This window comes from Gouania willdenowi (assembly GCF_900634775.1).
Source record: "Gouania willdenowi chromosome 24 unlocalized genomic scaffold, fGouWil2.1 scaffold_320_arrow_ctg1, whole genome shotgun sequence".
Taxonomy (NCBI): Eukaryota; Metazoa; Chordata; class Actinopteri; order Blenniiformes; family Gobiesocidae; genus Gouania; species Gouania willdenowi.
Window position 1 is genome coordinate 4,138,773 of NW_021144848.1, and position 24,161 is coordinate 4,162,933.

The window sequence follows — 24,161 nt, forward strand, 5'->3', positions numbered from 1 at the left end:
TGAACTTGTCTTTATTGTGTAACAGTTGTGTATGTGTTGTGTAGACATGTGTATGTGTTGTGTAACAGTTGTGTATGTGTTGTGTAACAGTTGTGTATGTGTTGTGTAACAGTTGTGTATGTGTTGTGTAGACATGTGTATGTGTTGTGTAACAGTTGTGTAACAGTTGTGTATGTGTTGTGTAACAGTTGTGTATGTGTTGTGTAACAGTTGTGTATGTGTTGTGTAGACATGTTCTGGCTGAGGACGGTGGTGGCGTGCGTAGGGCGTCTTGGCATCACTATGGCCTTTGAAATGGTTGTGTTTGTAAACACTGAACTCTACCCAACCTTTGTCAGGTAAGGAGAACCTGCCTCACATAGTGTGTTGTTGTTGTTGTTGTTGTTGTTGTTGTTGTTGTTGTTGTTGTTTAAACACTGTGTGAAGTGCAGGAGAACCTGTAATATCTGCATGTGTGTGTGCGTGTGTGTGTGTATGTGTGTGTAGGAACTTTGGTGTGTCTGTGTGTTCCACTCTCTGTGACGTAGGAGGGATCGTGGCTCCGTTCCTGCTCTACAGACTCGCCGTCATTTGGATGGAGCTGCCACTCATCATCTTTGGTAGGTTTCACACCCCACCATCTTTGTAGTCCTTTATACTTAGTATTTGTAGTTCTTTGTTTTCAGTCTTTGTAGTCTTTTCTCCTCCATCTTTGTAGTTCTGTGTAATGAACAGCAGTGGTACTTGCAGGTTCTCTTGCGTTCGTAGCTGGAGGTTTGGTTCTTCTTCTTCCTGAAACACGAGGTGTTCCTCTGCCTGACACCATCGACGACATCGAGTTCCCAGAGAGGTCAGAGGTCATGTCACTGAGTGTTGTGAATCAGCTGGTCTCTGCGTCACCTGGTGACCTGATGCTGTGTGTGTGTGTGTGTGTGTGTGTGTGTGTGTGTGTGTGTGTGTGTGTGTGTGTGTGTGTGTGTGTGTGTGTGTGTGTGTGTGTGTGTGTGTGTGTGTGTGTGTGTGTGTGTGTGTGTGTGTGTGTGTGTGTTCAGAGCTCTAATGAAGAACCAGAACACGATGAAGCTGCTGTCAAACGATGACGTCACCAACAACAAAAACCCTGCTGTGGTTTAACGAGACGCCGCCGACCTCTGATTGGTTACCAGCACGACTCACTGTGTGTTTATGTGTGTGTGTTGACCTTTTAATCCATATTAAATTATTTGTTTTCAACAAATTTCTTGTCAGATTTTTTTGTAAACACACACACACACACACACACACACACACACACACACACACACACACACACACACACACACACACACACACACACACACACAGATGATACACACTTAGACCAGGGGTGTATTTGATCACAGTGTTCTCAGTAGAACCAGGTTTATGGTTTAAACCTGGTTCAGCTAAGCCATCCGTGACCACGCCCCCTTTTACCATTTCATCAAACTCTTCTCAGCTTCAATCTCTAATGATTAGAGAGTGACAGGAAGTGACATCATCTGTTACTGAGCAGTGACATTAAATGATGGACACGTTAAAAAAAGACAAATTGTGGTTTAAACATTTTAAAAGTAATAAAGAGTTAAATAATGTGTTATTTAGTTAATTTATCATAGAAAACAACTGATCATGTGATCACACACTGATCATGTGATCACACACTGATCGTTTGATAAGTGTTTTAACACCTGTCAGTGTTTGATAAAAGAGATGATGTAACTCATTATTAAATAATATGTAATTAATGAGACTAATGAGTGTTTGATCAATAGTTTGATGACCTCAGCACTAAATGAACAGCAGGAGCAGCAGTGGTTCTGTTGGATGTTGTTGGATGTCACATCCAACACTGTAGACGCTGCAGGTGAGCTGTGCACGTGAGGTACGTGCACTGTGTGCACATCTCTTAAAGTGATAGTGTATCTTTGTCATTGGGAGCCTTAGTGCTCCGCCCTGTCCCTGAAGCTCCTCCCTCTCTGTATATGCACAGCTTTCTCATTATTAATCTCTGATCAATAAATAAACACATTTATACGTGTGGTAAACAGAGGTGATGATACACACGTATATATTATATATTATTACTGATGGTTTAAACACACTGTGATATCATTAATAATACGCTACACATTAAACATGTAATAATGATTATATCATCATTTGTATGGATTTAAAATCATATTAAAACATTTATCATCATATTATGTTTAATTTATTTTTAAAATACCGTATTAAAGTAGTATTTATAAAATAAAGTATAACATAAGTCTTTTATAGATATTTATTGAGTGTTTTAAATCATCACTAAATGACTTCTTTATTAATGATGATGTGGTTTATTAAGAGTGACTCAGCAGATTAAACCTGGTCAGGAGCTGTGTGTGTGTGTGTGTGTGTGTGTGTGTGTGTGTGTGTGTGTGTGTGTGTGTGTGTGTGTGTGTGTGTGTGTGTGTGTGTGTGTGTGTGTGTGTGTGTGTGTGTGTGTGTGTGTGTGTGTGTGTGTGTGTGTGTGTGCGTGGGTGTGTGTGTGTGTGTGTGTGTGTGTGTGTAAAACCTCACTAACACACACTCTCTAAAGGTCAGAGATCAGCTGATCAGGTCTGATCAGATCAAACCTCCAATCTGAGCCTCGATTAACCCCACGTTGCTCATGTGACTCCTTAAAGCCAATCAGGAGAAGTTCTCAAATCTTCATTTCCTACTGAGAACCCATATACTCCCCAATCACAGCACCCCCTGTTGGTACTTGGAATCACTGCTGACAGAAAACCAATCATGAGATACACGAATAAGTTCCATTAGAGCGAAGAACACACACACACACACACACACACTAGAGCTGGGACTTTATCGAGTAAATTGCGATTAAGTAATCACAGAAAAATAACGGTTTTTTTTGCACTACAAACAGTGTGGAACCTTTCTCAGTTGCCATTATACTGTCAAATCCCTGCGGTGGGTTATTGTTCTAATGTTATTGTTATGATGGTTCTGATTATTGTTTGATCTTTGAATGCATCTTTGGGAGAGCTGGGATGTGAGTGTATTAGGGGGCGGGTCAGAGTGTGTGTGGGAGAGAGTGGCTGTTGGATGTGGATGAATGAGGGAGCAGCTGATAAACCTTTGACCCCTTTAGGCTTTTTGTTGTTTTTTGGCGTGATTACGGCCGACAGTAACCGCAGTGATATAAAGTGACAAACAAGCAAGAAGGTTGTCATCCTTTGTAACGTTCTGTGGGACGTTACATTGGTGTCAGAAATAAAAGAAACCGCAGCTAGCATGTACGTGGCTAGCAACACTGCTCATCAGCCTACAGAGAGGACGGCAGCTGGAAGTGGGGCTGGTGCTCAGACGAAAGTCAAGCAGGAGGCTATGACAGTGAGTACACCGGTACACCAGAAGTGACTTTGACCAGTCGGAGGAGCACAAGGCTCGCCTCAGACGGATGGCCAGGAAGCTAGCAGCTGACGCCGGCTTCGGGTGGCGCGGGAAATCACACCAGAAGTGACGCCGCGCCAGATGTAAACAAATATGGCGGTGCACTGTGTCCGTCCACATGTAAAAACGCCAAAATACTCCAGTAAAGCAGACTGGGAGGCCTTTCATTCTTAATTTGAACTATTGTCATGGGCAGAAGCCTGGTCTGTAGACACTAAAGCCTCGCTGATGATGTCCTGGCATAGTTGCTGCTGTTGAGCCCAGCTGAAAGAGATGATTATGGGGGTCTGGTTGGAGCCCTACATCGGCAATTTGGACAGTGTACACAGCCTAGTGTACTGCATACAGAACTGACAAGCAGGCAGAGAGACAATCAAATGAGCCACTACGAGTGTTGGCCAATGACATTGAGACTCTGGCGAGGAAAGCTTATGCCCACAATCCCACTTATGTGCAAGATGAGCTTGCCAGAGACCAGTTTATTAGAGCCATAACCCCTAGAGAGCTACGCATACAAATGCAGCTGGCACACCCCCGTAGTTTACAAGAAGCTTTAGAGCTGGCTGTGGAAAGAGAAGCTGTGGGGACTGCTGCTGAGAGTGACCATAGTCGGAGCGAGCCTGTCGTGAGAACCGCGACCCAGCAAGATCCGGGTCAAGAGAAGCCAGCCTGGGCTGCTGAGTTAACGAAAATGATCCAAGCCGTGTTGCTGCAGTCAACAGGCGGCAAAGCCCGCCCTCGCCGAGGCCCCCCCTGTTTTCTGGACATGTGGCCAGCCTCATCAGTGTGCGGTGCCCAAAGCATGCTGGTGTTCGGGGAAACGCCTCTGGATCTGCGTAATAATAATAATAAATGCCTCAATTTTATATAGCGCTTTATCATAGACACTCAAAGTCACTTTACAGAACTAAGGGATTATTCTGTCACTCCACACTTAGTGGTGGTTAACTACTATTGTAGCCACAGCTGCCCTGGGGCAGACTGACGTATGCGAGGCTGCAATAGTGAACCATCGGCCCCTCCGACCACCACCAACACACTACATTCATACTAGGCAATGTGGTGCCTTGCCCAAGGACACAATGACAAATACCACTGGGGTGACTGCCACCTTCCTGTGGCACCTAGAATTATCAGTGGTCTCCCAGATCTAACGGGATTGGGCAATAACAGGCTGGTATGGCCACTGCATAGATGGGAGAATGCAGGCCCGTCTTCTGGGTCTCATCCTGCCCTGTTACTCGTGGACAGAGCCCAAATATACAGCCGGGTGAGCGGGGCTCCACTCCCCCAGAAGCAGATGACGGCGCAGAGGCCGTGGGGGTGGAGGGTTGGACCCATGCAGGACACTTCACACTATGTCCTCATCACCCTTGCGGGGCTCCATGCAGGTCCCATTGGTGAGACCCGACATGGTGCCAGCAGGGACACATTTGGACCCTACTGTGGTGAAATTACAAACTGTGGCTGGTGAGCTAGCCCCCATGCTGGGAAGTGGGGTAGTACCCATATCGGTTGGGGGATGGACAGTGGACTTTAAGGTGTGGGTTGCAGAGCTGCAGGACCCCTGCATATTGGGTCTGGACTTCCTGCACGTCCAACGATGTGTGTTGGACCTGGGGAAGAGCACACTAGTCTTTCATGAGCACCCCACAACCAAATTGGTCCCACCCACACAGGCCTGTGGATTGCATCTGCTGAGTCAGGGAGCGACGGAGGAGTACCAGCTGCTGCATCCCCCTCCCCAAGCCACCCCTCCTGTTCTGCAGACCCCCGTCCTCCACTCCCCAGAAGTCACACTCCCTCCTGCCCTGGACCAACAGCCTACTGGGGAGGATGGAGACAGACTGTCGGTGGTGAGAGAGGTATGGAAGCGTAGCTGCTACAACTTGGATCCCAAGCAACAGGATGAGCGGTGGCGGGTGTTATCGGACTTTAAGGACATTTTTGCACAGACAGAAGATTAAGTGGGTCTGACTCACTTGGTGCAGCATGACCAGTGCTGTTGAGCAAGGTGGGGCCGGAGGGGGAGAAGGTCGTCGGAAACCTTCAACAAGGCTGAAAGACGCTACTGTGTAACACGCAGAGAGCTCCTAGCTATAGTGAGGGCGATAAAGAACTTCAACTATTATCTGTGTGGCCTGCCCTTCACTGTCCGAACTGACCACGCTGCACTCCAGTGGTTAATGTCTTTTAAGGAGCCAGAGGGGCAGATTGCATGCTGGCTGGAGGAACTGGCACCGTTTTCCATCAAAGTCGAGTACGGAGCAGGAGCTTGCCATGGCAACGCTGATGCCATGTCCCGGCGCCCCTGTGCCCTCGATGGATGCCAGCACTGCAAGAAGAGAGAGGCACAGGAAGAAGAACTCCGTGCTGAGGAGGATCGAGTCTCCATGCACAGCAGAAATTGGCCAGCCAGCAATGCGGCGCAGGTTGTTGAGTCAGCGGAATGGAGAGCACAACAGGAACAGGACGCCGACTTTCCACCGGTGCTACGGTGGGTGGAGGCTGGACCAAAACACAATGGGATGAAGTCACTGGGTGCTCACCTGTCACGAAAGGACTGTTTGAAAAGTTCACAGCTCTCAGGGTGAAAGATGGAGTGCTTCAGAGAGCCTGGAAGGAGCCGGCTACAGGAGGGAGTAAGTAGACTACTTAACAAAATGGCCAGAGGCATATGCTATACCAGACCAGGAAGCAGAGACGGTGGTGGACATGCTGGTCGAGGGAACATTCTGCAGATTTGGGGCTGCAGATTTTATCCATAGCAACCAGGGGAGGAACTTTAAGTCAGCGGTTTTCTCTGCCATGTGTGAACACCTTGGAATGCAAAAAACTGGACTACTCCTTTACACCCCCTGAGTGACGGACTCGTAGAGCGGTTTAACAGAATCCTGGCAAAACAACTTGCCATCCTAACTGTAGAACACCAACGGGACTGGGGCATGCACCTCCCCCATGTCTTGCTGGCCTATAGGTCTGCTGTACAGGAGTCAACAGCATTCATGCCTGTCCTGCTTATGTTGGGATGGGAACAGTGAACTCCTGTGGAAATGGCATTTGGAAAGTGGGAATGAGACATGAAGACCGGAGGGACAGACTTTGAGGCTGGTGACTTGGTCTGGGTTTACAGCCCAAAGTGAAAGAAGGGTCGGTGCCAGGGCCGCTTTAACCTAATGTTAGGCCCCAGGGCTGAAAGGTTTTGTAGGCCCTCCATCCCCTCGATTTATAGTGTCCTTTTAAAAAGTGTAATATAATCTAGGTAATCTACATCACAAAATGCATTAGTTTCTTTCGAGAAATACAACAGTGAGTTTGGCCTCTTTAATCCAGAAAACACCATAATATTTTTATTAACATATCACTGAGCCCACTTGAGCGTAAACACAATACACTTTATTTAACAACCACACACAGCAACTTATCGTGATAATAAAACCAAAATGTGTGAAAGTATGAGTTTAAACGATATTCTGTCTGCACAAACACTGATAATAACTAATAACAGCATAAACAAAGAACAGCAACAGATCAAAGTAGGAACTTCTTCTCTGGCCTCAGCGGGCCCTGTGTTTGTCTGTGCAGGTGCATGTGATTGGTTCAAACACACTCGATTCAGCACCACGGATAGCAACATGGCCTAATGACAGGAACCACAAAGATGAACTGAGCATCATTTATAGAAGGTTTGCAGTATAATCTAGACAAACATTTCATCAAATGTGCATTTCTCTGAAAACAATGCGCAGCCATAATAATTTAAAACCAGCTTTCATGTTCTGCTTTATGATCATTAGCATGTTTCCAGTCAAAATAACCTCCACTAACAAATGCTCACTTTTCCTTGTTCTCCCCAAATATTTTGCATGCAAAACAAAACACAGGACCTGTTGATGGTGAATAACAGAGCCATTCTCTGGGCACACACTCTCCGTTACTGAGAAAATTGTTTTCAGCTTTTTATATTGACGTTCTGATGCCGACACGTTAACATTATTATTTTGACAGGACTCTGGTCCCATTTTTGCCCAATAAGCACGCACGGGCCACTGTTATATGGGTCATCTGACTCGTCTCCCCCTGATTGCTTTGCCATCTGGTCCTCTCTCGGGGGCTCGTGTGCCCCCCCCCCTTTTTAACACCTTATTTATACAGGTTTTTTATAACACACTTATACATACGGAAAAAAAGTACAACAATATGGACTATCAAATCAAAGACAAACGTAAACATGCACATTGCAGGAAAATAAAACACAAAAAAGGACAAAAAGAAAAAAACAAAGACATGTATTCTATCCATAGGTATTGAAAGACCACCCAAAGGGCTGCAAACTCACAGTTCCAGGCCAGACAAAGTCCGAACATAGTTCAAGAATGGGTCCCAGGTTTTATAAAATCTATTACCAGATCCGTTAAGGATGCATCTGATTTTTTCAAGCTTGATATTGTGCATCATATCTTTGATCCATTGATTGTGTGATGGAGGGGTTACAGCCTTCTATCTGGATAGTATTAAACATCTTGCTAATAGAGGAAAATGCAATAACCTTCTGAAAATATGGAGGAAAATGCAAACCAGTTGGAGTTGAAAACACACCAAAGATACTGTACCCACAGTAGGAGGGCACAACCATGCAGCCATAAGACTTGGACAGAGTGTCGAAAAATTATGACCAGAATTGTGTAAGTTTTGAGCAAGACCAACATATGTGAGCAGTTGCTGGAGCCTGTGTTACACCTGTCACATGTTGGGCTTAGGTTAGGAAACATTTTTGCAAGTTTTGCCTTAGAAAAATGTAGCCAATGTAGTTCCTTAAATTGTATTAACACTAGAAGTCCCACAGAGGTGTCAAATGAACTTTTTACCTATAAAACCCAGAGAGGTGTCATTTGACCCAAAGAGAACACAAAAATTATTTATTTTTAATGACAGTGTGGTGTGAGAAATGTGCAAAAGAACAACTCTGATTTGTTTTCAATGGTTTTTATTTGTGAAAAAAAAAAAAAAAAAAACAAAATAAATAAAAATAATGATAATAACAAAGCAACTGTGCACATATTTAGAAGAATCTCCTTCATCCTCTTATTGAGACTCGTGACATACTTGGCACTGCCACGGTATCTCTCTCCTACATTTGCCACATGTGTATTTGTGGCAATGAACACATCGCACAGTTGCGCGATTGCTCTTGCAGCAATGGTTGATCTGACACTTAGCCCTTTTCCCAGGGCCAGGTGTAGGCGGTTGTTGTTGGCGCAGTTGCTCTTTGAGTGCCTTCTTTTCACTCACATGAGAGTTAGCCAACTCTCTTGCTAGCTGAACCAGGAAGTCCACCCGTCTCTCCTGCACCCCGGTGCATGCTTGATAAAGCAGATGTGCATTGAGTGCCGCCATGTCGATCATGTTGTAGAACACGGCGACTGGCCATCGCCGTGTTCCTGTGCGCACACTGTACTCCCGTACCATCTGGTCCATCACATCCACTCCGCACTTTGTGGTGTTGTATTGGGTGATGGTGTTTGGCTTCCTTTTGATGGTTTCCTCAGTCTCAACCACGCTGTGCATGCTGCTGAGAATGTAGACGGTCTTTTTTCGTTTGGGCGCATACACCGTCAGCGTGGCACCAGTGGTGGAAAACACCTAAAAAAGAAGAAATTGTTGTTATTATAGCGGTTTTAAACACAATGACACACTCAGAGGTGTTGATGGAATAAAAAAGACCAACAACATACCTGAGTGGTGAATTCCTTGCGGTCCATCTTTCTAGTTGACTGAGGAATTTCCCGGCGAATCTTGTTGACTGTCCCGAGGATGGTGGTTTTCCGGCTGAGCAGTCGTCGTGCAAGTGTCAGTGATGTAAAGAAATTGTCCGTGGTGACCGTCCTGCCTTTGTCCATAAATGGTTCCATCAGCTTCATCACCACACTCTCAGAAAGTCTCTCCTCACTGGGACGACTGGGGTCCTTTCCAAGATATGGGAGGACATTGCAGATGTACTTTGTTTTCAAATCACAAGCCACCCAAAACTTTATGCCAAATTTGTCGGGTTTTGTTGCAATGTACTGCAGGAAACAGCAGCGAGTCTTCGATGGGAAAAGCTGTTCATCAATTGTGATGTGTCGACCAGGGTTGTAGCATGTGATGCAGTTGGTAACAAACGATCCCCACACATCCAAAATTGCAGCAAACTTATCTGTCTGCACTCGCTCACTGCGCGTAAACATGTCATCAAATCGTAGGTGACGCATGATGTCTTGGAAACGGTTTCGTGACATAATTCCAGTGATAAGTGGGTTTCCCAGGCATGCTGACCAGCTGTCACGCAGAGATGGAACCTTGGTCACCCCCCTCAAAATAATAACAGAAATAAATGCCATTAGTTCATGGAGGATCATGAACCAGTCCGTCTGCTCCGTTTGCCGTGCATGCTGAATAGTCCATTCTTGAATGGGACGGAGCATGCCAACAGTAATGAAACAGAGGAAGCTCTGAAGGCGACTCCTGATTCTTCTTCTGGCCTTTGCTGTTGGCTCTCCATCTGCAGCGTACGGTTCCATTGGAGTGAAACGGAGAATTGTACCCACTTGTTCTTCATGCCACACTGTGCCCTCTTTCGCCGTCTCTGTGGGCTCACTCTCCAACCGAGCTCTCTTTTCCAGATGAGGAGCAGTCTCGTCATCTGCAATGTGAACAAATTCAAATTATTCTTTTGTTCGGTTTTAAATAAAAATAAAGTCAGGAAATGAAAATAGGATGTTTGGGAAATCTAACCTGAAGACAGCTCAGAGTCCGAATCCGAATTTGGCTGAAGGTTTATGTCCTCCCCATCTGAGTCACAAGGGTTTGCATTGTTCAGGATCAATTCCAACGCTTCTTGAGTGGTAAACCTTCTCTGCATTTTGAGTAGAATAAGTGTGGAGTGTCAGCAGGTGGAAGCAGCCAGCTATTTATTCCCCACAGCACAAAAGGCTGCATGACAATAGGCTATTCCAGGGGTGTCCAATTCCGGTCCTCGAGGGCCACTAATCAGCACACCTTATTCAAATGATCATCCAGCTCTGCAGAAGCCTGGTAATCATTTGAATCAGGTGTGTTGGAAGAGGTGACTCTGTTTCTTTCAATGTTTGTAGTCTGTGTTTGTTCTCCCCCAGCATCAAGCAGAACGAGTTAATAAACGGGGCATTGTGACTTTAGCTTCCAGGGCACTTCCCCCTAACATTCCAGACTTCCATTGTTAGAGTCAGGCTCTCCCCCCTGCTGATTTCTCAGGTGATTCATTTACAAATGAATAGATGCAAATTGTAGCCATCAGAGTCGTCAGTTTGGTCCTAGAGTTCATTTGACCCTGCTCTGGGACTTCTGGGGGGATATAGAAATCCCTGGGACTTCTAGTGTTAAAGCATGTCATGCACATATAGAGGATGAATGAACCCCTGTGAGGGCCAGGTTCCACTCTCCATCTGACAGAGGGACCCCAAAATCTGTTTCCCACTGTTCCCTAATATGAGCTGTCAGGAATAAATACATCCATGATGTGTTTATATATCATTGAAATCCTACACTTATTGAGCGTGTTGACCTTCAACAGAGAATCTAAGCAAGACAGAGGGGAATAGATGGAAAATGTACATTTTTCTTCCATGCAAAATCAGTAATAATACATTTTATTTGTAATTCAGGGCCTTTCATGTCACCCAAGGTCACGTAACAGTACATGATAAAATCACAGTAAAATTTAAGCTAAAACAGTATAAAAACAACAACAAGAATGAAGCTAAAACACAGGGACAGATGGGGGGGGGGGGGGGGGGGGCTGTTTTAAATAGTGGGTTTGAATCCAGGTAGTGAGTTCTAGAGCTAGTGTTGGGCGGGCTGTGGGAGTGGACAGATTTAACCATGATTTAACTTCTGTGATACAGTCAGTAAGGGGGGGGTTGGGTGTCATCCGCGTAACAGTGAAAATGAATACCAAATTTACGGAAGATATAGCTAAGGGGGAGGAGCTAAATAATGAAGAGAAGGGGCCCCAGGACTGAGCCCTGGGGCACACCTGTAGGTACCTCAATGCTAAACATGTATTAGCTAGCACCTCAAGGCAAAACATGTAGCAGCTAGCACCTCAATGTTAAACATGTAGCAGCTAGCACCTCAATGCTAAATATGTAGCAGTTAGCGCCTCAATACTAAACAGCTAGCACTTCAATGCTAAACACGTAGCAGCTAGTACGTCAATGCTAACATGTAGTAGCTAGAACCTTAATGCTAAACATGTAGCAGCTAGCATCTGAATGCTAAACATGTAGCAGCTAGCGCCTCACTTTTTTTAATTAATATTTTCTTTGGTCAAATCAGTGGTTCCCAACCATATATATATGGATGGTTGGGAACCACTGATTTGACCAAAGAAAATATTAATTAATTAAAAAAAAAAAAATCTAAGCAGGGCTAAGAAAAAACAATAACAAAACAGAAAAACTAAAATATTAATTAGGATAACTCTCATGGTGAATTAGTAAAAATAAGTAAAGGTGAAGATGTTCAGTGTGGGGTCTGTTAGACGTTGGAGGGTAGCTAGTTCTATAGTTATAGACCTGTGAAGAGTTAAAAATGATTAAATATTGCCATTATTATTCAAATGATTTTAAAAGTATAATATATACGGTTTAAAAGTAGAATCTTTGTAAATTACAGTTAAAAAGGATATATATTTCATGATTATTATTTTTCTATAATTGCTAAAATATTACTAATATAGAGTAAATACTATGTGTTATTTTGCAATTTTTGAGTGTTCGATGGTTTGTCGATCGATTGCTTCTGACGTGCATAGAGTTGTGTTTTATTTTTGTTGTTTGTTCCTTTTTAATAAAGCAACGAGGAAGCTGGACATCTACTGCTTCTCTGTCTCTTTATTTGTCCAAAAGCATCCACCGTACCTCTCCCACACTGTTGGAGGGCGCAACAGACCTACCACTAAAAAGTCAAAGGTCCCCCCTAGTTTTTGAATATGAATGATTATTTATACGTTTATTATGAAATAAAATGTATTTCTATGATTCTGTTCTTCATTTTTTGTTTTTTGAAGCTGATTTTAACCCAGTGGACGTGAGCTAAAGTGGTGACATGGCTCCTGTGTTTATTTTATTCATTTACAGACCGCTGCTTTAGAAACAGGCCTGTGTCTGAAAACAGTCTAAGAACCAAAACCAGGTGTCACAGTCCGTTCCTGTAGGGACCATTGATTTACATTGTTACTGTGGATATTTGTGTAGTTTAGTTCTGGTTTTCATATATTTGGTGTAACTGTCACTACCTAGCTTAGTAACCTGATTGTTCGTGACTTCCTGCAGGAGTCTGGGTGGTATCCGTGTGCTCCACGCCCTCTGATGTGGGCGGAGTCCTGGCTCCCTTCCTGCCCTACAGGTTAGCCTCCTTCTGGTTGGAGTTTGGTGAGAGTCACACTGAGACTAGCTGAGACCAGAGGGTGTTTGATCAAACCCAGCTCAGGGTTCAGTCCAGGTTTAACCTGAGAGTCTGGCTTTGTTAAGCCTGGTTCTAACTGGAACAGAGGTTTCATCAACAAGAAAATACCTTGGTTACCTGACCAGGTTTAATCTGCTGAGTCACTCTCATTAAACCACGTCATCATTAATAAATTAGTCATTTAATGATGCTTTAAAACACTCAATAAACTCAATAAAGCCAGATTTGAATGGCAACGCCCACATTTCAGGGAGGCTCCACCCACAGTGTGTAACTGTGATGAAGGCGTGCAGTGACTGACATAAGTACAGGAGGAGAATAGCATACAGACAGAAACAGCACCACTGTGTGGTTTTTTTAGACTTACACACATGGTAGAATAGAGTCCTTAGTGCTGAGGTCATCAAACTATTGATCAAACACTCATTAGTCTCATTAATTACATATTATTTAATAATGAGTTACATCATCTCTTTTATCAAACACTGACAGGTGTTAAAACACTTATCAAACGATCAGTGTGTGATCACATGATCAGTGTGTGATCACATGATCAGTGTGTGATCACATGATCAGTTGTTTTCTATGATAAATTAACTCAATAACACATTCTTTAACCATTTAATACTTTTGTTCAAAATGTTTTTTACATGATTATCTTTTTAATGGTAAATGGACATGATTTATAAATGACTTTATCACCAGTGAAACAGTCTCAAAGCACTTTACATATCAGCTCATTCACCAGTGGGACAGGACTGACACTAGTCGACCACTGGGAGCAACTTAGGGTTCAGTGTCTTGCCCAAGGACACTTCGACACATAGTCAGGTACTGGGATCGAACCCCCAACCTCTCGATCAGAAGACGACCCTCTACCACCTAATGACGTCCTTTCTGTTGCAGACAAGGAGAGCTGAGGTAAAGGTAGCACTGCCTTGGGCCACAGTGTTTTAAGTGGGAGCCTCTGTCATCATCAACATCTGTGATAAACACCTACAACATGAGACATGTCCCCAGATAAATGATATGAAATATTAACTAATAAATGTATTAATTTGTGGTTGATTAAAACTAGCATTAAGAGGCCACAGTGCAGGGAGAGCTGCTGGTATGGAGGTGATGACATCATTCTGAAGGTAGAAATCAACGTTAAAACAGGACAAAGTCATGTTAAAAAGTCTCTTGTTATTTTATGAAACTTGGCAGCTCTGCTTCTTCCTGTTTGTGTTTGTTCAAGAATCAAAGAGAGAAGAAGCAGATGAAGAAACAAAGGCCCAGCAGATCAATGAGCTCATCATTCTGTCCATTTTATTCACTTTATACGAACAGGAAACAGGAAGTACATCTTTCATCACAGCAGCTGTTGTGTCCACTGTTTTTATTTCATTCATCATTATTAATTCATGTTTAATCGTATAAACACTTTAATGAACACTTTATTGCTTCCACTCTTCACCTGTTCACCTTCAACACAATTACACACACCTGTGTGTTGAATCCTTGCTCCTCATTGGTTGGTCACTGTCAGCTGTGCTAATGTTCTGTTGCTAATGTTGAGTAGCTAACGTTTAGCTAGCGTTGATGGTTCTTTGGATCCAGTCCACAAACTTGGACACGCGGGCGTAAACACCAGGTTTCATAGCGTTGGCACAGCCGAGCCCCCACGAGGTCACGCCCTGCAGCACGAAATGGTTCTGAGAGTGACACACCAACGGACCGCCGCTGTCACCCTGAGACACACAATAATACACACACATTATTCCACACACAGTGAAACATTTTATAAATGTGATCAATACCCTCTCACAGTGATAGATTATGATTATCACTGATTGATCTAGAGCTGATGATGTCAGAAGGTGTTTTCATCCTCATGGTGAGAAAGGTCAGGGATGACCACGATAAACACTAAATGTGTTTGATATTGATCTGATTCTTTCATCTCTGACTTAATGAGTTACGGCTCTTTCCCACAGACCTGACAGCTGTCTGTTCCTCCATCGATGTTCCCAGCACACATCTCATGATCTTTGACTCTATTGTTGAGGTATGAGGGTCGGTTACAGATCTTATTCTCTATCACTGGAAAACCAGCTTCCTTTAGTGTGCCGTCACCTCCCGTTCCTACACACACACACACACACACACACACACACACACACACACACACACACACACACACACACACACACACACACACACACACTAGTCACACAATCACCACACACTTCTTTTTACACACATTTTGTTACACGCTTATCTTTTAACATACATATTTTTCACACATTTATCTTTTACACACTTTTCTTTCTGCACACTTTTTTACACACTTATCCTTTTACACACATTCTTTTTTTCTTATAATTTACACACTTATCTTTTTACACACTGGTGTTTTACACATTTATCTTGTCACACACTTGTCTTTTCACACACTTATCCTTTTACAAACTTATCTTTCTACACACTTATCTTTTGAAACACTGATCTTTTTATAAACTTATATTTCTACATACTCTGGCTTTTGTCACACTTATTTTTTTGCACACCTTCTTTACACACTTATCCCTGTGTACACACCCTGTGTTTCACCCCATCCCGTCACGTAGCACTCGGTTCGACTGGGAACGATGAAATCCTTTTCAGGAAGACAAACCGGCAGCACTTTGTCGTTGATCAGCACTGGTCTGACAAACAAACACAATAAACAAACAAACAAACACAATAAACAAACAAACAAACACAATAAACAAACAAACAAACACAATAAACAAACAAACAAACACAATAAACAAACAAACAAACACATGTGTATCACTGTCTCAAACACAGCAGGTCATAAAGTGACTTGCTTTTCCACCAAAGTTACCCTGAACCTTTCAGTTTATGGAACTACTTGTGAGTCTCTAATGTAAACACAGAACCACAGTTCTACTTATCCACTGGTTCATGAATGTTCTTGGTTTTTGGTTCTTGGTTCCAGGGGAAAGTTTCTGTTGTTGGTAAAGTGAGACTAAGAGGAGATCTGACCTTTCCAGTTTGAGCAGAGCAATGTCGGCCCCGTTTGGTCCCAGAACCAGTTTCTCCAGGTTCCTCTCCTGCTTTGATGCTTCATTAGCTCGCTCCGTGTGGATTCCCAGCAGCACTTTGTACGCTGACGGACGCTTGGACCTCTCCAGGCAGTGAGCGGCGGTTACCACCCACTGAGGATGGATAAGCGTTCCACCACAGAAGTGGATCCCTGAACTGGAACAGATTAGCGTTAGCATTAGCTCTGAGGGAGGTTGGTGTTAGCACTGATGAAGGTTAGCGTTAGCTCTGAGGGAGGTTAGCGTTAGCGCTGAGGGAGGGTAGCGTTTGCACTGATGAAGGTTAGCATTAGCTCTGAGGGAGGTTAGCGTTAGCGCTGATGAAAGTTAGTGTTGAGGGAGGTTAACGTTAGTACCCAACGAGATTAGTGTTAGCGTTGGCACTGAGGGAGGGTAAAGGATCCCCGAGGGTGGTTAGCGTTGACGCAGAGGAAGGTTAGCGTGAGCCCCGAGGGTGGTTAGCGTTAGCGTTAATCTCGGAATGACGTTAGCTTTAGCACTCAGGGAGGTTAGCGTTAGTGCTGACGGAAGTAAGCTTGAGCCCTGAGGGTGGTTACCGTGAGCCCCAAAAGAGGTTAGCGTTAGCGCCAAGGGAGGTTAGTGTTAGCTCGGTAGGACATTAGCTTTAGCACTCAGGGAGGTCAGCGCTAGTGCCGAGTGAAGTTAGCGCTACGAGAGGTTAGCGTTAGTGCCGAGAGAGGTTAGTGTTAGCACTGAGGGAGGTTAGCACTGAGGGAGGTTAGCGTTAGCACTGAGGGAGGTTAGCACTGAGGGAGGTTAGCGTTAGCACTGAGGGAGGTTAACGTTAGCATTACTGTAACACGATACAGTACAGCAGACTCTCAAAAAGAAACGTGTGGTATTGTGTTGTACTGTGTGCGTACTGTGTGTGTACTGTGTGTGTACTGTGTGTAGTGTTTTCTTTGTGAGTCAGCTGATCCAATAAACCAGGTGAACAGCGCCATCACCTGGTGCGGAGGCTGATCTGCCAGGGCCATGAGTGAGGTTTGGAGATGCAGCCGCCCACGATTCGACCAAAACAGCGTCTGGGTTTAGTGACAGGTACCCCACAGTTCAGACCGGCTTCAGGGTTCAAACCCAGGAGGAGGACCAGGAGGAGGACCAGGAGGAGGACCAGGAAGAGGACAAGAGAAGACAGCATACTTTAAAGCAGACTTTAAAGGTGTTCCAACAGACGTGGACCAGTGAGGAGGACGTACCACAGTCAGGGATCTGGCAGTAGTCCCACTTCTTGTTGCGGTCTGTGGTGTAGCACCAGGGTCCGTTCACGTCACCGTCTGGGTTCCTGCAGGCCTGAGGACGAGCAGAGGATACGTTAGGAACCAGGTGACACAGGTGGAGGAGGTGGAGCTCCAGGACTCACGTTGTTGTCCAGGCCCTTGGTGGGGTGTGTCTGGGGGGTGAAGCTGTTGTGTTGGTGAGGACTCTGAGCGCTCCAGGCCTGGCAGGTCACGCCCAGCACAGTGATGGCAGTGGGTCCTCGGTACGACACCCCATTGCCCACCTTACAGTCTGAAAGCGGAGAGCAAAGCCACGCCCACTCAGCTTCACCGACCAATCGAAGGATCTGACCACTGATAGGTCAGAAGTGAAGGAAAGCTGCAGCTACAGGTTAAGGTGGACTCGCCTTTCTGTGGGGGGGTTTCGGTGGTGGTGGTGGTGGTGGGAGGGGCTTGGGGGCACCTTTCCAGGTTACAGTACTCCCAGCGGACCTTGGGGTCCATGGTGTAGCACCACGGAGCTTTGTCAGAGTCTGGGTTCCTGCACAGGTTCTTCTTCAGGTCTCTGAGGAGACAACATGTTCAGGAGCAACACACACACACAGACACACATACACGTGTACAACTCAAGGCCTGGGGCCATATTTGGCCCTTTAGAGGGCCCGCTGGGGGTCGCAGGAGGAAGTAAGAACACGCTGCCTCCTGGTGGATATGTGAGGAGCAGCAGCTGTGTGTTTGTTGTGTGTTTGTGGTGCGACGCTCACGCTGTTGGGAAGCTCTGTGGCGTCTTGTTGTGGCGGTGAGGCTTCATGGCCGCCCACAGCTGGCATTTCTTCCCACTGATGGTTTCTGACGTGATTCCTCGATAAGTGGAACCGTTTCCCTCATAGCAGTCGTCCTCATCAGGAGGGATTACAGGCTCATCTACACAATAATAACACACAATAACACATAGTGACACACAATAACACACAGTAACACATAGTGACACACAATAACACAATAATACAAATTAATACACATTAACACACAATAATACACATTAATACACACTGTATAAGGTTATGCTGTTAGTTACTGAGTAAATGAGTACTGCACAACCACACAGAAACACACTGTTGTTGTGTGTTGTTTTGTGTATTGTAGTGTAGTGTAGTGTGTAATGTTGTATAGTTGTGTTACCTGGCTCAGGGTTGTCTCCACACTGAGGAACGACGTGTAGTCGTGTAGTGTGTAGTTGAGTGTTGTTGTGTGTAGTGTGTAGATGTGTGTAGTGTGTAGTTGTGTGTTGTGTGTTGTGTGTTGTGTATAGTGTGTAGTTGTGTGTAGTGTGTAGTGGTCTAGTGGTGTAGTGTGTAGTTGTGTTACCAGGTTCTGGGGCATTGCCACACTGAGAAACGATGTGAAGTTGTGTAGTATGTAGTGTGTAGTATGTAGTGTGTAGTTGTGTTACCTGGCTCGGGGGCGTCGCCACACTGAGGAACGCTGCAGTATTCCCACCGTGTGTCAGGATCAGTCGTATAACACCAGGGTTTCCTCTCATTGTCGGGATTCCTGCAGTAGTTGGTTTCTAGACCTCTGATACACACACACACACACACACACACACACACACACACACACACACACACACACACACACACACACACACAGGACCAACATGTCCTCCTTTAGTTGTTGTGATGCTATGAAACGGTCTTTGTGTTGATTTAACACACACACACACACACACACACACACACACACACGTACATGTACACGTAGACACAGACACGTACACACAGACTGGTAAACACAGGTGCACACACAGAGTACACACACGTAAACACACAGGTACATACTCACAAGTACACACAGGTACACACACGTACACATAGTACACACAGGTACACACATACGTACACACATACGTACACACACACACACACACACACACATACACACAGGTACACACACACACACACACACACACACACATACATAGGTACACACACACACAGGTACACACACACACACACACACACACACACATACATAGGTACACACACACACAGGTACACACACACACACACACACACACACACACACACACACAGGTACACACACACACACACACACACACACACACACACACACACACACATACACACAGGTACACACACATAGTACACACAGGTACACACACACACACACACATACACACAGGTACACACACATAGTACACACAGGTACACACACACACACACATACACACAGGTACACACACATAGTACACACAGGTACACACACACAGGTACACACACACACACACACACACACACACACACATACACACAGGTACACACACACAGGTACACACACACACACACATACACACAGGTACACACACATAGTACACACAGGTACACACACACAGGCACACACACACACACACATACACACAGGTACACACACATAGTACACACAGGTACACACACACACACACACATACACACAGGTACACACACACATAGTACACACAGGCACACACACACACACACACGGTGCTCTTACTTGCAGGGGTAGTTGTGTGGTGTGCGGTTGTGTTTGTGTGGTGTTTGTGTAGACCAGCTCTGGCAGGTCTTTCCAGTCTCTGTGACGGCGAGGGTTCCGCGGTAGGCGGAGCCTTCTCCACTGATGCAGCTCAGCTCAGGGACGATGGTTGGAGGTTCTGACGCTACAACCACATCCAACACATCCAACATTTATCAACTAGTCCCTCCTCAATAACACACTGACACGTTGACACACAGAGAACATCATTGGCTTAGTTACAGGTACATAAACAACTAACTTATTAGGGTCCAAAGACCCCATTATGGGACAAAGGAACTTATTGTTTTTGCTTTTATTTATTATTATTATTGTTATTGTTATTATTATTATTATTATTATTATTATTATTATTATTATTATTATTATTATTATTATTATTATTATTATTATTATTATTATTATTATTATTATTATTATTGTTATTATACCATCATGCGTTTCATCACTAATTTAACCCCCGTAGCGTGCCCGCAGCACGGATTATAGACGCAAAAAATGTGATGGAACCGCACGACCGACAGGTTTGACCAATTCATACAAAATTTGACACATTTACTATTTACCCCAAGATCATCAAAAAGTTACTCTATGACCCCGCCCATAACCAAACAGGAAGTCAGCCATATTGGGTCAAAGGTCAAAATGGAAAAGCATTTGCGCGGGCTAGTCTGAGGGGAGACATCCGATTCGCTTCAAACTCGGCCAGAACACTTGGAACCCACTGAAGATTAAAAAGCATCACAGGAATTTGTGTATTTCTAACGGTTTGGTCGAGGCGCCGTTGCAAAATTTCAATGCTAATTTTTGTTAGATTTAAAGATCATCATAACTCTGACACACAAAGTTTGATCAGCCTCAAATTTTACACAAATGACATTTGCCCAAACCTATTCATGATTGCAATAAAAATGTTCCCATCATGCCTTGCGTTTTCAACTGGCGCCTGTTACCGTCATGTTCACTGTGAGTAACGTTAGCACGCCATAATAGAAAAATCTAAATAACTCTCAAACATGATGACTGTACATCCCTAAACAAGACTCAATGTGAAAATGACTCATCGTGCTTTGCGTTCCCAGATGGCGCCGCTTTTAATGTTACCAGAAAATCTTTGGCCATTTTCCTCGCCATCACATTCTAAATGTTGTATCTTGGCTATTTTTCAATAGATTTGCATCAACATCACTGAGAGTGAACAGACTGTGATCTTGAATACTTGAATACTGAAGCACTGCAAAATGATCTATAAGTCAAACATACACATGAGAAAACAAATGCACGGTCACTTCCTGTTTCACACATTCACACATAACTATGTGAGGAACTAAGTAACTACAGTATGAGTATCTGGTTAAGGACTCACTGCAACGGGGGATGGAGCAGAAGTCCCAGCGTTTGGTGGGGCTGGTGGTGAAGCACCAGGGCCGAGGGTCTCCGTCAGGGTTCCTGCAGTAGTTCTCCTCCAGGAACTTCTCTGGTAGTCTGTAACAGGGAGGATGCGGGTGAGTGAGGTCAGGACGGGAGCGGCGGCGCTGAGGGGGCAGGGCCTACGCGCTGGGGTTGTATCCGTGGTTGTGAGGCTTCTGAGAGTCCCAGCGTTGACAGCTGAAGCCGTTCTCTGTGGTGGAGATCTTCCCTCTGTAGTCATCCCCGCTGCAGTGGATGCAGTCCTCTGTGGGCAGGGTAGGGGTCAGGGGTCAGGGTAAGGATCACGGTAGGGGTCAGAGTAGTGGTCAGTTTGAGGTAGAGCAGCGTATCGTCTGCTAAACCACTGACACTAACTCCCCCTCTTACACTCAAACATGCTTCTCAACCAGAAGTCCACCAACAAACTGAAAACTGCATTTTTCCACATACAGTATGTTGTGTGTGTGTGTGTTTCCACATTTTTTTTGTGTGTGTGTGTGTTTTCTTACCCGTACAGCTGGGAACGTTGCAGTGCTCCCAGCGTTTTTCGGGGTCACTGGTGTAACACCAGGGACCGCCGGCATCTGCGTCAGGGTTTCTGCAGAAGTTTGACTCCAGGTCCGCCCGAGGGTGGCTCTGTGGTGTGATGCTACACACACACACACACACACACGTTAGCCACAGACACACACAAACCCCCCCAGGAGGCGTGGGTCACTGTGACGTCCTACTTTGGTCTGTGAGGATATTTGGCCTCCCATCGCTGACACACTTTTCCAGACTTGGTTTTGGTCTTGGTTCCTCTGTAGTCGGTCCCGATGCCGTTCACACACTCCAGGAGATACTCTGCACCACAACACCACCGTCAGCACACGCAACAGGAAGGTGTCATGAGCAAATGTGTCCCTGAGCTGACTGATGCTGAGCAATGTTTAGTTTGTAACATCACAACAAAACAAACACACATGTTTGTTCAAAGCTCTCTATTTGAACACAAAGTCCACATTTAACCCACCAGTCAATAAAAAGTAAACATTAACGTGAGAACAGCACGCGCATGCTAACTCACCGTTCTTCTCATACAACACGGTGCTGGTTCTGCGAAGGACGGACTCAGACTTTGAGTTTGCAGCTGCTGTCCAACACTCCTGATCCTTCTCAATGTAGATGAATGCTCTGTGGGAGGCAGTTAGCATCAATAGCTAATGCTAAAGCTGAATTTTACAGACTAATACTAACGCTAATGCTAAAGCTAAATGTTTCAGACTGAAATGTTAAAGCTAATTGTTTCAAACTAAAAGGCTAATGCTAAATGTCCAGACTGAAATGCTAGTGCTAAATGTTTGAAGTTGTAATGCTAATGCTGACCTGCAGGTGAAGGATGTCTCTGTGTTGCATTTGTTGGCACACTCTGTCACCGTGTTCACAGTGTAGAGCCGTTTGTTCAGAGAGAGAACCCAGGCTCCCTCAGTCTTTGAGTATCCGTCCACGTCAGCGCCCCCTGCTGGTCACACATCAGACACGCTAATGAGCAACAATCACTGACAAATCCTCTTCCTCTATCCACAGGAATCAGTTTGTCAGTTTTTATTTCTAACAAAGGTTGAGCAGAGAAAATGAAAAAAGAACTGTTAACATTCTGACACACAAAGACGACACGTCTGCAAAGCTTTAAATTTGATTCAAGGTGTGAACCAGGATTTTTGCAACGTTTTCACTTTGGTGACGCAATGATTTTCCTTTGCGTGGTTTTTGTGTTTGGTTTGCTTTTGGTTTGCGTTGTGTGTAATTTGTGTTAAGTTTTGTTATGTTAGTGTTTGGTTTGTGTGTGTGAACCCTAGTGTTGTTCAGACTGGAACGGAACAAATGTGAAGACGAAACAAACGTAACAAACATTCTATCAACAATTCTTCTTCTTCTTCTTCTTCTTCTTCTTCATCAACATCTTTAACTGCTGCTTGTTCAGGTTCAGATGAATCACTGCTACCTACTGGACCTCCAACATCCACATCGACTTCATTAAACTAGTTTGAACATCAGAAACCACTACAGACAGAACCAGGACCAGAACTAGAACAGGACTTGTTACTCACCAAGGCCGCAGCAGAAAACTCCGAGCAGGACCAACGCTCTGCACAGCTCCATGTTCTCCATTGACTGACCTCAGCCCTCGCCACCAGGATGCTCTCTGATTGGTCAATCATTGGCTCCACCCAGACAAACATCAAAGTCCAGAAGATCAGAAGATGGAGGACATTTTTCACTTCCTGTTTATCATTTTTCTTCTCTGACCTTTGACCTCTGAAACGAGCTAAAAACAGCCTTTAGAGAACATGCAAACCCCTCCTAAACATTGATTACCTTTACCAGAAACACAAAGTTTAATAGTTTATTAACTGCTTCAGTTTCACTTCATGTTCACATTTGCAGAAAAAATATAATATAATATAATATAATATAATATAATATAATATAATATAATATAATATAATATAATATAATATAATATAATATAATATAATATTCACGCCCACACACACACACACACACACACACACACACACACACACACACACACACACACACACCTTATTATAGCAGTGTGAGATTTAAAAAAATAAATAAACATTACTGGCACATGTTGAATGTAACTACATATTTATTTATGTCAATATCTTAATAAAATGACTTGACTTTTGAACTGGTACAGTTTCACACTATAGCACTGATCAGTCAATCATTATAGTTTTATTGATTTAGAATCAATACGCATTGAGAGCTTTAAAAGCTACAATAATTGATTAGTATTTTTCCTGTCAGAACAAAAGAAGTGAACAAAGTGTCATTTTCATCTTTTTTGCTGGTAGATTATCTACTGCTTCCCTACTGTAGCTGCCTAGAA

At 44.4% G+C, this 24,161-nt stretch overlaps 2 protein-coding genes across 2 annotated transcripts in view; one reads left to right on the top strand and one right to left on the bottom strand.

Annotated features, from left to right (window-relative positions):
* Positions 1-1,216, top strand: part of slc22a2 (solute carrier family 22 member 2) — an 11,416-nt gene extending 10,200 nt beyond the window's left edge. Inside the window, exons 7-10 of the mRNA XM_028440441.1 lie at positions 230-338; positions 487-599; positions 730-829; positions 1,032-1,216. Of these exons, the coding sequence (XP_028296242.1) occupies positions 230-338; positions 487-599; positions 730-829; positions 1,032-1,113 (404 nt within the window). The 3' untranslated portion in view covers positions 1,114-1,216. The remainder of the gene's footprint in view (positions 1-229; positions 339-486; positions 600-729; positions 830-1,031) is intronic.
* A 13,164-nt stretch (positions 1,217-14,380) lies between these two features.
* plg (plasminogen) lies at positions 14,381-23,462 on the bottom strand. Its single transcript, XM_028440563.1, has 18 exons — positions 23,353-23,462; positions 22,628-22,760; positions 22,329-22,435; positions 21,991-22,105; positions 21,769-21,908; positions 21,404-21,524; positions 21,216-21,334; positions 19,811-19,973; positions 18,711-18,835; positions 18,022-18,181; positions 17,665-17,822; positions 17,401-17,549; positions 17,237-17,330; positions 16,985-17,099; positions 15,958-16,173; positions 15,508-15,614; positions 14,906-15,051; positions 14,381-14,657 (listed from the first exon to the last, which is right to left on the bottom strand). The coding sequence occupies exons 1-18, from the start codon at positions 23,411-23,413 to the stop codon at positions 14,496-14,498; spliced, it is 2,391 nt and encodes a 796-aa protein (XP_028296364.1). The 5' UTR covers positions 23,414-23,462; the 3' UTR covers positions 14,381-14,495.
* Between the last annotated feature and the right edge of the window lie 699 nt (positions 23,463-24,161).